This window comes from Eschrichtius robustus, chromosome 18 (assembly GCF_028021215.1).
Source record: "Eschrichtius robustus isolate mEscRob2 chromosome 18, mEscRob2.pri, whole genome shotgun sequence".
Taxonomy (NCBI): domain Eukaryota; kingdom Metazoa; phylum Chordata; class Mammalia; order Artiodactyla; family Eschrichtiidae; genus Eschrichtius; species Eschrichtius robustus.
The window spans coordinates 48,325,598-48,337,728 of record NC_090841.1 but is presented as its reverse complement, the minus strand read 5'-3'; the positions used below and the strand labels follow the sequence as shown (position 1 = coordinate 48,337,728).

Sequence of the window (12,131 nt, the reverse complement as noted above, 5' to 3'; positions counted from 1 at the left end):
ACCTAACTCTCTTATACTATTCCTGATTTTTACTCAAAAAGCTGCTTAGAAAAAAAAAAAGCTAAAAAATGGTATTTTCCATAAGGAGGGAAATAGGAACAGAGGTACCATTTGTATATTTGGATTGTAATTAGAAATTAATGTTTTCTACTATGATTTTTCTGATTCTTAGGTTAAATACTTAATTTTGGGTATTTAGTAGATTTCCTATAAAACATGATGTCTAGACTATTACAATTTTATTAATTATTTGCAGTGAGAAAGGCAGTATTGGTTCTCTGGAAAGGATTTCACTTTACAGTCATTATCAGAGAATGATCTAACCTTCCTTTTATTTTATTTTAACATTACCTAAGTATTTATACATTAACTGAACTATGAGTAAAGAGTTTAAACTATTTACTAACAATTCTACCATTTTATTTTGTTTTAACATAAGTTCGCTTATGTTGTGTAATGCATCAGATAAGAGTAAATGAACCAGAAATCATAGGTGTGGAGTATAAATATTATAGATAGGAATCTCTTCTTTTGTTATTGATTTTAGGTTTTCTGAAATCATGGATTTTATGTAGTGGAAATAGGAGAACATAGTAAGGCAGTTTTTATAAGCGTTGTATTAACATATGGTTTCTTTTTTAGGCTTCCCTTACATATGCTGAAGCTCAGATGAGAATTGATTCAGCAGCCATGAATGATAGTATTACTACTAGTCTCCGTGGACTAAATAAACTAGCTAAAATTTTGAAAAAAAGAAGAATTGAAAATGGGTACATTTCAAAAATAGTTATTAAGATTTGTCTTAATTCACCTATCCTGGTATTAAGATAACTTGTGAACTCTTTAAAGTGTTTTATCATGGACAAGGATGAATTATTTAATAGGCTGAAGAGGGACTCTTAAGTAGAAACATTCCATTTCTTCTAGATACCTTTTTAAATGTTAGCAGCTTGATTCTGGACTGATGTTTATTCAAGAGTTCTGTTGTGTCGAAGATCTTGATATGTTTGAGTTAAAGATGTTGAAGAAATTCTAGGAAGGCAAGATTGTCTTAAGACTGTTCTATGGATTGTTCCTGATTTTAATTAGAAATGAGTCTCAAGATTGAACATTGGTTTTCAGATGTTTAAATAAATTTAGATGAAGTCCTTCTTGCACTTAGAGTTGGAAGAGATTTTAGAGATTGTTTAATCCAACACCTTCATTTTTTTAAATGATTAAGAGTTACCTAGAAGCAGTCCTTCCAAAGATCTGATTAATAGTGGCAGGTTTACATCTTTTAGCTGTTATATCATGGCATTTGCCGAACTGCAGAGGAGTTTTAAGGAGTATCCAAGTACCCAAACTTGTTGAAGTAGTTAGAAGAAATTGGATTCTTGAAAAACATCATCAGCTGTCAGAGTAAAGCAGGTACTTGAGCCTTTCATATGTTGGTCTCTGGGCTCCTGTGCCCATCCAGGGTAGGTTCACAAGTAGTTACTAAAAGTGTTTTTGTTGGGGAGTGCAAACTCTAGATCTGTGCTGTTTTCATAAGATGTGCCTATTTAAATTAAAATTCATTAAAATTAAAGAAAATAAAAAATTCAGTTCCTGAGTCACACTAGCCATATTTCAAGTCCTCAGTAGCCACATTTGGCTAGTGGCTACCATGTTGGACAAGGTGGATTGAGAACATTTCCATCCCTGCAGAAAGTTCTATTGGACAGTGTTGTTCTAGGTATTTATGCTGAGCCAACCCTATCTCTACTCACACTTCAGTTTTCTGGGAATTTTCTTATGATCCTTAGTATGAAACTTGGAACTGTATAAGGATAATTTGGATGTAGTAAAACCCAATGAAACTATTGCTCAAGTTTGTCATTAAGATGTAAATAAGAGGAGTATAGTTAGATTTCTTTTGTAATACAAAACAACACATTTTTCATCAAGTATTCGTTTATTGAAGGTTTTCAGTATGCCAGGCATCAGAAGAATGTTTGTTGTAAAAGCAAAGTGAATAAAACAAATTGAAACTGTATTTATTTTGGCAGTTTTAAAGTAAGAGATGTAAATTTGCATCTGTAACAGCTTCCTCTAATTAGGACAGGAAAGATATTTCGTTAACTTGAACACTGTACTTCTAGTTTTGTAAGTATTGATAGATAGTCATTTACTGGTAAAACATATCATCGAGTCTTCTCAGTCTTAGGATGAATAGAGAAAGGAATCAGTAGAAAAATTGGTGTCTTTCACCTTCTTAAAGGATATGTTTTGTCTTAAATTATATCTATCATATGTCTATGTTAAAGAATAAATGTCATGTTTTAAATGTTCTGTGAAGAAAAAGTGATCAAAATGTGATTAGTATACCTTGCTCTTTAGGTCAGGATGTATTGATTAACACAGATTAATTGTGGTTTAGAACCTTATTGTAAATTATGCATGGAAAGAAAGGAATATTTATCGGGATTCCCTATCTAGTATTTCTTCTGTAGTTCTTCTAATAAAGGTGAAGAGTCAAGGGAAAAAAGGACTTGGAATCCCACTTAACTTGCCCCAAATCATCTTTTTCCCTTCTTTGTGATTGTCCAAAGTTACCCAGCCTCATTAAAATTCTTAGTTTTAGGTTGATTTGGAGCTGACCTGATGAAAATAGCATCAAGGTGTGTAGAAACATAATACTTGCCTTGCCTTGTGGGAATTTACTTTTCAAAGGAGAACTTGCCAAATCATTGAATGAACTGTGCATGTAAAGCACTTAGCCTAGGGCACTCTCTGACCCACAGCACTCAGATATTAATAGCCATTAGTGTTTGTGACATTAGTTGTAGTTTGTCTCCTCTCCTTGGTTGAGTGTGTGTGGAAGATACTTTCGATCTGGGGATCTTCTGATGTTACTGATCTACCCATGGCAGCTTCCCTTTTGCCTCTCTCCACCATCCCTCACCCGAATACATTGTTTCCTGTAGTAAATAAAATACTATTGATTACCTTCTTTATTTATAAAACTGATTATAAACCCTTGTAGCTAAGTAAAAACTCAGTTTCGGTACAGAAGTCATTCAAATCCTGAGAAACACAAGGACTCATTTTGTTGTGTTGCTACTGTCCTCCCTTTTTAAATGCATTTTAGAACTGTAAAATATTAGGCTATCCGTGAAAATGGAACATAAAACTTAGCAGATGGTCATAAAGCTTTCATAAGAAAAACTGTTATGCACTTGCTCTAATCATTTTCTGTTTTAAAAGAATCACTTCCAGAATTATATCTGTTACTGCTCACATGACTGATTCACCTCCTTATCTTATTTAGGGCTTTGACTCTTTCTTCTCCAGAAGTTCGATTCCACATGGACAGTGAAACTCATGATCCCATAGATCTGCAGACCAAGGAACTTAGGTATGCAATTTTTTTGATGGGTAGTAGATAAGATTTTGATTTTCATGTAATATCTAGTATATATATTAATAAAACATATTTGTACCCCAAATATCTATTTTTAGTAGAGTTATGATTTCTACAGAGTTTTTTTTACTTATGAAATATAGAGAAAAATAAATGATTTCACTTTCTAGTGTTTCTTATATAAAACTTATGTATCTTATTTATAAGATAAATATTATAAAAGGAAAACTGCCCATTTGGTTTGTCTTAATGTGTGGTGTATTAGAACTTGACTAGTAATAGCTATGGTAAGTAAAGGAAGATTGCCCTCCTTAATTTCTTAAGTATTTAATAGAGAATATACTGTGATAGGATAGAATAGTGGCAAGACACTGGGCTTTGAAGCCAGACTGCCTAGATTTGGATCCCACTTCTGCCAGTGACTCCGGACAAGTTATTTGACCCCTCTATGACTCGATTTATTTGTCAGTAAAGTAGGATTGGTAATGGTACCTACCTCATAGGGTGTTGTGAAGAATAGTCAGAGGTTAGGTATTATTGTTACTGCTTTATTGATTTGGGCTAAGATTTAGGAGGCAAGGTTGGTTTTGATGAAATCAGAGTTAGGCCTCTTTTCCATGCCTGTTATGTAAGGTGATCTGAAATTAATCGTGCATTTACACTTTTCTAGTAGATGACCAAGGATTAAAAATGGGAATATACTCAAGTTTGTTAGTTAGGACCAGTGTGTGCGTTATAGCATTAGAGCTAAAATTTAAAAATACCTTTGGGTGAATTTCTGTGCAAATAAGTCTAATGTTAATAGAAACAGTGAACCCAATACCAAGGGCTCTTTTGAGGAAAATCTTGAGTCTAGTTTTGCCAAAGTAGAACATCACCCATTTCTTCTTACCAGGAAGAAAAACCACATTTCTAAGAGGTTGTCCCATAGTTTTAAAGGTACGATTAGAGGTCTTCCTAATATTAAAAAAAAAAAATTAATATATTTTAGGACTCTTATCAAGAAGTTATAAGATGTTGTTAAAAATGGAAACGTGAATGACAGATTAATAATGCATGTTCAGTAACTTGGGAGAAAGAAAGCACTATTAAACAGAACACAGATCATTTACTAAACTAAATTTTAAGTGGACATAGACTATGTAGAATGAAAAACAATATCACGTTGGTTAAGAGCTTTGAAGTCAGATTATATGGGCTCAGATCCTGTTTCTACTGATAATTCTAATCTTGAGCAAGAGAATAATGTTACACATCTTCAGTTTTCTCATCTGCAAAACAGGACTAATATCTATATCCATATATATATATACATATGTATGTATATGTATTGTATATGTGTATGTATACACACACACATATCACAATGTATATAGAACTGATAGCACAATACCTGGGCCATAATAAGCACCCAAAATAGCTATTTTAAATATCTCTTCATTTTGGGGTGAAAGTTTATTGGTGAACGTTTTCATTTTTTTAAAGCCAAAATTGATATGACCTAAATAGCTTTTAATTCTTAGAAAACTTTATTTCTATGGACTGATAATTGAATAAAAATCTCTTTGTACTCAGCATAAAGAGGTGAAAATGCTTATGATTTAGATTTTATATATTACTAGAGTTAGTAAAGCTTCTGTTTTTTAATGCCATTTGTAAAGTCTCTTCTAGCGTGAGATTTACTCATGGAGTAGATGCATAGTAAGAGATCGTTAGCACAGCAGCTGAGAAATGAAGGGGATATTAAGTTCTTAAAAAAACACATGTGCACACACACATGAATGTTTACATAGGAATTTTCATTATCTCTTGGTAGAGAAGGTAACCTGTGAATGATATATAGGAGTCTCATTCTTTTTCCTTATTTAACGATTTTGCCATTGGCAGAGAAACAAATTCCATGGTGGAAGAATTTATGTTACTTGCCAACATCTCTGTTGCAAAAAAAATTCACGAAGAATTTTCTGAGCATGCTCTGCTTCGAAGACATCCTGCTCCCCCTCCATCAAATTACGAAATTCTTGTTAAGGCAGGTAAATCCAAGGTAAGGTCCCGTAGTTTGAAAAAGCATCTGTATTTGTGTAGTGATCTAGCCATTGCACTGAATAGTCTATATTTACCTTTCCATAAAAATTTTGTCATCTCCTGATGCAAAAATATGCCAGTAGTTCTTTTAATTAAAAAAGAAGTCATCTAACTTGGGTGTGGTCATCTCTTCCCACATTGAAATCATTTGTTTAATAAAATCCTTTAATGTCTTTAAATAAAGAGAGCCCTATACTAAATCCAGATCTTCCAGACTAAGTTATTTATAATATCCTGAACGTATTAAGCTCTTCCATATCTCTGTGCCAAACTTTACACATGTTCTTTATACCTGTGTTACTTCATGCCTCCTCCGAACTGTCTCCCTTTAGAGACTTAACAGATAGTTTTTTTTTTCTCTTTATCTTCAACTCACTTAAGCCCTCTTTATGTCATGTCCCTAAGAGGGAAGTCCATTTTTGCATATGTGGAAAAAAGGAAAAACATAGAAAGGGCACTCATTTCCTTACCCCCTTATACTCCCTGCCTCTGGTTAGTAGACTTATTTAGGCATGATTATCCCTACCCTTGGGGTGACTGTGGCTTACATTGGTTTTCTTTGGATCACTTGCTCAGGCCCCATCTTTCCTGTCCAGAAGAGAGCTGGAAGAAGGAGTGTTGGATTTCAGGGTATTATTCTAACAGGATGACGTTGGTTTCTGATTTTTCAGACCTTTATGGTGGGCCTGCTCCTATCATATCCATCAGAACAGAATCAGCTTCTCCTCTGCTCCAAGGATTGTACTGTAAATTGGAGAATTTTCCCTTACTATCCTATTTCTTTCTATGACCTGGGTAGAGGAAGGAGGATATAAGTATTTTTGCCTCGTCTCCCAAAGTAAAACAAGCAGCTACTTGCTGTATCAGCACGTTGAGCTGTAGTAACCAATACAGTTTTATTTTGCCTCTGGTCTTTACTTCTACTTTGAATGGAGGGAAACTCTCTGCAGAGAAAATCCAGATATGCTGAAAAGTATCCAGATCTACTTTGATTTTTTTTCTACCCCAACAAAGATAAGGCAAGTACAGATTGGACTTTGAGAGAGAGCACTAGTGCTCCCAGTATCCTCTTCCCCTTGAAATTGCTTAAGAATGTTGATACTGTAGTACCTTCAAATGCGTTCAGAAAATTTTAAGGTTTAATGTTGCAAAAAACAACCATTACTTTTTATAACTTTATTTTTAGTTCTCCTAGGTTAAGGACAAAAGATATAAACACTCATTACATGGTCAAAAAACACCATATTTGTTCAATCTGATTGGTTATATTTTCAAGACATGCTGGTACTGATTTTAAAATGTTTAATATGATGCTTTTTCCCTCTTCTTGATCCACAGAATTTGGAAATTAAAACTGATACAGCCAAGGCTTTGGCTGACTCTTTGGACCGGGCTGATTCACCTACCTTCCCATATCTAAACACCCTGTTAAGAATATTGGCAACTCGCTGCATGATGCAAGCTGTGTACTTCTGCTCTGGAATGGATACTGATTTTCATCACTATGGCTTAGCATCCCCAATATACACACATTTTACTTCACCCATCCGAAGGTACTTTTTCCTTATGAAATTAGAGATAGAAAATAGTTGATTTCAAATTTTAAAAGGACATTTTAATGCTAACACAGCACGATTCTTACTTCTTCATATATCTAGATACGCAGACATCATCGTTCATCGGTTGTTGGCTGTGGCTGTCGGGGCTGACTGCACTTACCCAGAGTTGACAGACAAACACAAGCTTGCAGATTTATGTAAAAATCTCAATTTCCGGCACAAAATGGCACAGTACGCTCAGCGTGCATCTGTGTCTTTTCATACCCAGGTATTTGCCTTCTATCACTAATGTTAGAAATGAAGTTTCGTTCACTTTTAATTGCAGAATTTTTTTTTTTTTGTTAACTTCAGAATATTTTGAGACAATCCTTGATAAGGTTGTATGCTTTTTTACAGTTATTTTTCAAAAGCAAAGGAATAGTAAGTGAAGAAGCTTATATTCTATTTGTGAGAAAGAATGCTATTGTGGTGTTAATTCCAAAGTATGGTTTAGAAGGCACAGTGTTTTTTGAAGAAAAGGACAAACCAAAGCCACGGCTTACTTATGATGATGAGGTACAGTATTTCTAATGTTTTTATTTTGGGTTTTTTTGGAGGGGGGACAGTTGCAAATGGTACCTATAAAGGGTAAGATTATTTTTGTACCCTACAGAACTTTATGCTAGCTAAGCTTATCGTTTTACTCACAATTTCTCGGCTCAGTATATCTTCCCATATACAAAAGTTGTTCTTGATTTCTTTCTTTTATACCATGTAAAATTTTCCCCTCTAAGGAAAACTTGAATTATGCTTTGTCCCTAGTGGACAAATGGATTAAAGTAAAGGAATAAATGGCTGTTCATAGCTCCAAGAAGGGAATTTTCTCAACCAATTCCAAGTGTCTCTTACCTGACACACTCCCTACTTCCCTAATCTTAGGAGAACTACAGAACAATAAATTCTGCCCACATTACCTTTGTGCTCCTGTATAACACCAACAATTTGCTAATTAAAGGGGTGAGAATCCTACAGTTAACGAATATATATTGGGACCACATTAATGAAAGGGGGAGATTTGCACATAATTAGGTCATATGTATGTGAGTTTGTTAGATCAGTGGTTTTTGTTACGTTGAACACCTAGATGCTGAATAAATATTGAAGTTATTTTAGAATTTAAACCTTTAAATTAATATGGAAGATAAATTATAAAGAATTAGAACCAAGCCTCAAGTGTAAGAAAGCAATTAAAAATAGTAAAATGTGTTTTGTTTAGATACCATCGCTTAAAATAGAAGATACCGTGTTTCATATATTTGATAAAGTTAAAGTGAAAATCATGTTAGACTCTTCTAATCTTCAGCATCAGAAAATCCGAATGTCCCTGGTAGAACCACAGGTAAGACCAAACTTAGAGTGTCCATGTTGTGGTGGAATAAACAGTACCTATTTTGTGAAGGAGAGTGATATAGTCGTAAGTTATTTCTGTTTAAGGATAGAATCCTGTAAGTATTGTGGAGGACAAATATCTGCATAGGAAATCCTATTTTCTCACTGATTTCCTTAGGCCATGGGAACCCAGGCATCTGGGCTTCTTCTGAGGTCCTTGGTGCCAAAAGTGGAGTTCTGAGATCTGCCTAGTTCTTTCTGAAATCTGCACTTTTGAAGATCAAGTTAAAGTGTGTTTCACCTAAGACATTGGTTCTTAACCTTGGTTCTGCCCCCGACATACCTGAGGCCTCTGATCCTGACAGAGTGGCTCACAGCTAGGATAAATTGAACGTTGTGGTTAAACACACCCTTCCCAAATGACATGCTTCTACCTGCTGAGATCATGTCTGCCTTTTACATTCTGAACCACTGTTCCTTTGTGTGTGAAATATATACCAACACATACATCGTGCGGAAAATCTACTGCTCCTTCTTCCCCCTACCACCCCTGCATCTTTTTGAACTTAAAAGCGTCAGTGGGGAAGGGGAAGATGAGAATGAGATTTATTCCTTATTTTACGCTTTTACTCACCGATTTTTCCCATTTGCATTACTTTAGATACCAGGAATAAGCGTTCCTACTGATACTTCAAACATGGACATTAGTGAACCAGAGAGAAAGAAGAAGAAGCTTCAAAAATAGCTACAGTCAAGAAAAAAAACTTCAAAGATTGGTTTCCTTAAAAAAAAAAAAAAATCTTGAGGGAACACTTGTAAACCTAAGAAGTGTGTGATGCAGTTTGTTACTTCTAAGTACATTTTAATAATTTTTAAAATTTGCATTTTTATTGAACTGTTGACTGTGTCTGTCCCATCATACTACTTCCTTTCTGGATTGAACAGAACTATTTATGCAGAAAAATTCGATTGAATAACCATCACTTAAATCGTGACAGGATAACAACTTGAGGGACCTGTAAAGATCATTTAAAGGGGGCACTCACCTGCTCACTGAAGAGGAGATGAATTTTGCATAAGTAATTTGATTATCTACTGTTCATAGAAAAAAACTGTAATTTTCCTATGGAGAAAATATAACATTTTTAGAAGGAACAATCTATTCTTTCTAAGTCTTGAAAGCTGTCAGTGTACGGTACAGCAGTTTTTAGATTTCAAGACGATGAAGTCAGGAGCTGTCAGGGACTTCAGCATTTAATCTCCTTTGCCACTTTTAATTTTCCCGACTTATACTAAGTGTTCCTTTACTATTAAAAGCCTCCTGCATTTTATTAGTGGTTCTTGAACAGCTGTGAATGTTTGGGAATTGGGTGTTGAAGGAAGGTGAAGTAGAATATTTCGATCTAACTGGAAAAATAGTTGTTTTTTTAATACCAGATAGTAAGTGTGATCATCGTCCTTGACCTTCAGCTCAAATAATCTCCCCGAAAATAAGGCATGTTAGGGTTCAAAGAAAGAATAGAGATGGCACTTTAAACAACACATCATGTTACTTATAAAATAAGGAGGCAATCAATGGCTTTTAAATTGCATATATATCAGATTATGGAGGAAAGGAGGGGTTGTATGAAGACATTAAAGGGAACAGATTGAAGTACTGCTACTTGGTGTGCCCGTGCCTACTTCCTTGTCAACCACAAAGATTATTAATGATAAAATAGGTGTCTTCAAGAATATTTTGAGATAAGAGATACCTTAAAACATTTTACTTGGCTCATTCAATTTCTGCAGTTCCGACACCGTACCAGGTTCCTCACCAGTCAAGTAAACGATCTCTGCCTTGAAGGAGCTTGCAGTACAGTGAGAAGTGACCGGCGAACACATCGGCAGGTGTAGTGAGAATAGTTCCAGCGTGTACATTCAGGCACTTCAGTAATTAAAATGATTGGTCCCATTTCCTGTCACTGAGGAAAACGTCCATACATTGAGGCAGAACTTGTTTCAGTCGGAGAAGGAGAGCCTCGAGGGGACGGACACCTAAAGCGGTCGGCAAGCCTTTTCTGTGAGGGGCGGGCGTGTCAGGCTGTGCCAGCCGGGTGGCTCCTGTCGCAGCCATAGCTCTGCACTCACTCCTCTGCTCTTACAGAACGAAAGCAGCCACAGACTGTGTAAACAAACGAGCGTGGCTACGTTCCAACGAGACCTCGTCTACGGACAGGGAAATTGAAATAATTTCCTAATTTTCGTGTGTTTAACAAAATACTACTTAATTCAATTTCCATGCTGCACCTCTCCCCCCAGCCATTTAAAAATTCTTTGCCCATGGGCCATAGTTTACCTGCAGTCGAGGAAAAGGGAGGCTTCTGCGTAAAACAAGGCTGTGCGGACCTCACATGTCTTGTCTTTCCAGGTTTGTTTTCTTCCGCCTCTTCTATGAAGAAGGCCTGCTTCAGGCTCTGGTCCCTACTGAGTAGTTCAAGATGACCAGAAACCTGATTTTCACCCTGAAGCCTCTTCCTTGCTAATCTAAAATGCTTCGAATGCCACTTCTTATGCTAAGCAGCTGACATGAAATATTTCATTTAAAAAGCCCTGTTTGGTAAGGACTATTATCCCCATTTAGCCGGTGGGAGATTGATGGTTTATGGCCTATTTCGGGTCATAAGTGACAGAGGAGGATTTGAATCCAAGTTATAATCACAACTTTGTTCTTTGTTGTTTCTTGAGTTTTGCTATTAAAAAAACACAGCCAGGGAAGCACCTACCCTTAGGATCTAGAATTCCTCTGATGTACAACAATTGTTTTAAGCTCCTATTAATTCTAAAGCCTGTGATTAAGGACTCAAGCTTCCTAATGCACTAATCTTTAGCAATGGACCTAGTGGCTAATGGCTTTAATGTTTAGTGTACGGAGGGGAGAGGATGAGCCAGGTATGTAGCAAGAAATAAGTCTTGCAGGTTGGCAGGAAGTTTACAAGTTGCACAAAAGTAAGGAAGGACGTGACACGATGATAGTTATGTCTTTATTTCCTAGGGCTACGTATGAATTATTCCCTCCTGCATGAGACAGTTTTTAAAAGGTAATTTGTAAAATATGAGTATACATTCTCCAAAGGTAAAGAATATTTTCCCCCAAAATTATATACCCATTCTACTCCCAACATGAATGTGTTTATTTATTTAATTAAAAAAAATTAGTTACGTGTCTGTCCAACCCTAGCTTCATAAGCCTAAATAAAGCTCTGTGGGAACCCCCCAGTTTATCCTGGTTCTCCTGTGTTCTTAACTAACTCCTCTCCCTACCAAATGTGAGCTGGAAAGGATGTCCCTACCCTAGGGATGGAGATACATTCTGGGCATCCCACATTAACCCCACTAATAGTAACAATACATGATAGTAAGATCTACATTTTTTAGACCAGTTATCGCTGGAACTAAGAATTTCTACACTGAAATGAACAAACAGTTCAAGCATGAAAAATGTTGGAAACCTGCTTAACCTCCTTTCTACCTCTTTTAAGTTTCCTTTCTAACTCAAATTTCTTTCTTTCACAAAGGTTATAAATTTGAATTCATCTGTACATTCACATACTTTTAAGTAAAATAAAACATAGCACCTTCACAGTTCCACATGTTCCCAGAACTTCTGCTAAATTCAGTGCTGTCAGTAAGGCTCGCTAAGAAGCAGTTCACTGACCCTGTAGGGCAGGAGTAAAGTTATCACTCAAGTTTTT

General features: G+C 35.8%; 1 protein-coding gene across 3 annotated transcripts in view; it reads left to right on the top strand.

Annotated features, from left to right (window-relative positions):
• DIS3 (DIS3 homolog, exosome endoribonuclease and 3'-5' exoribonuclease) overlaps positions 1–11,660 on the top strand; it is a 29,671-nt gene extending 18,011 nt beyond the window's left edge. For all 3 annotated transcript variants that reach the window (XM_068526301.1, XM_068526302.1, XM_068526303.1), the window contains 8 exons: positions 643–770; positions 3,293–3,379; positions 5,273–5,429; positions 6,809–7,023; positions 7,129–7,297; positions 7,426–7,584; positions 8,285–8,407; positions 9,059–11,660. In XM_068526301.1, coding sequence (XP_068382402.1) covers positions 643–770; positions 3,293–3,379; positions 5,273–5,429; positions 6,809–7,023; positions 7,129–7,297; positions 7,426–7,584; positions 8,285–8,407; positions 9,059–9,142 — 1,122 coding nt within the window. In that variant the 3' untranslated portion in view covers positions 9,143–11,660. The remainder of the gene's footprint in view (positions 1–642; positions 771–3,292; positions 3,380–5,272; positions 5,430–6,808; positions 7,024–7,128; positions 7,298–7,425; positions 7,585–8,284; positions 8,408–9,058) is intronic.
• The last annotated feature ends 471 nt before the right edge of the window (positions 11,661–12,131 follow it).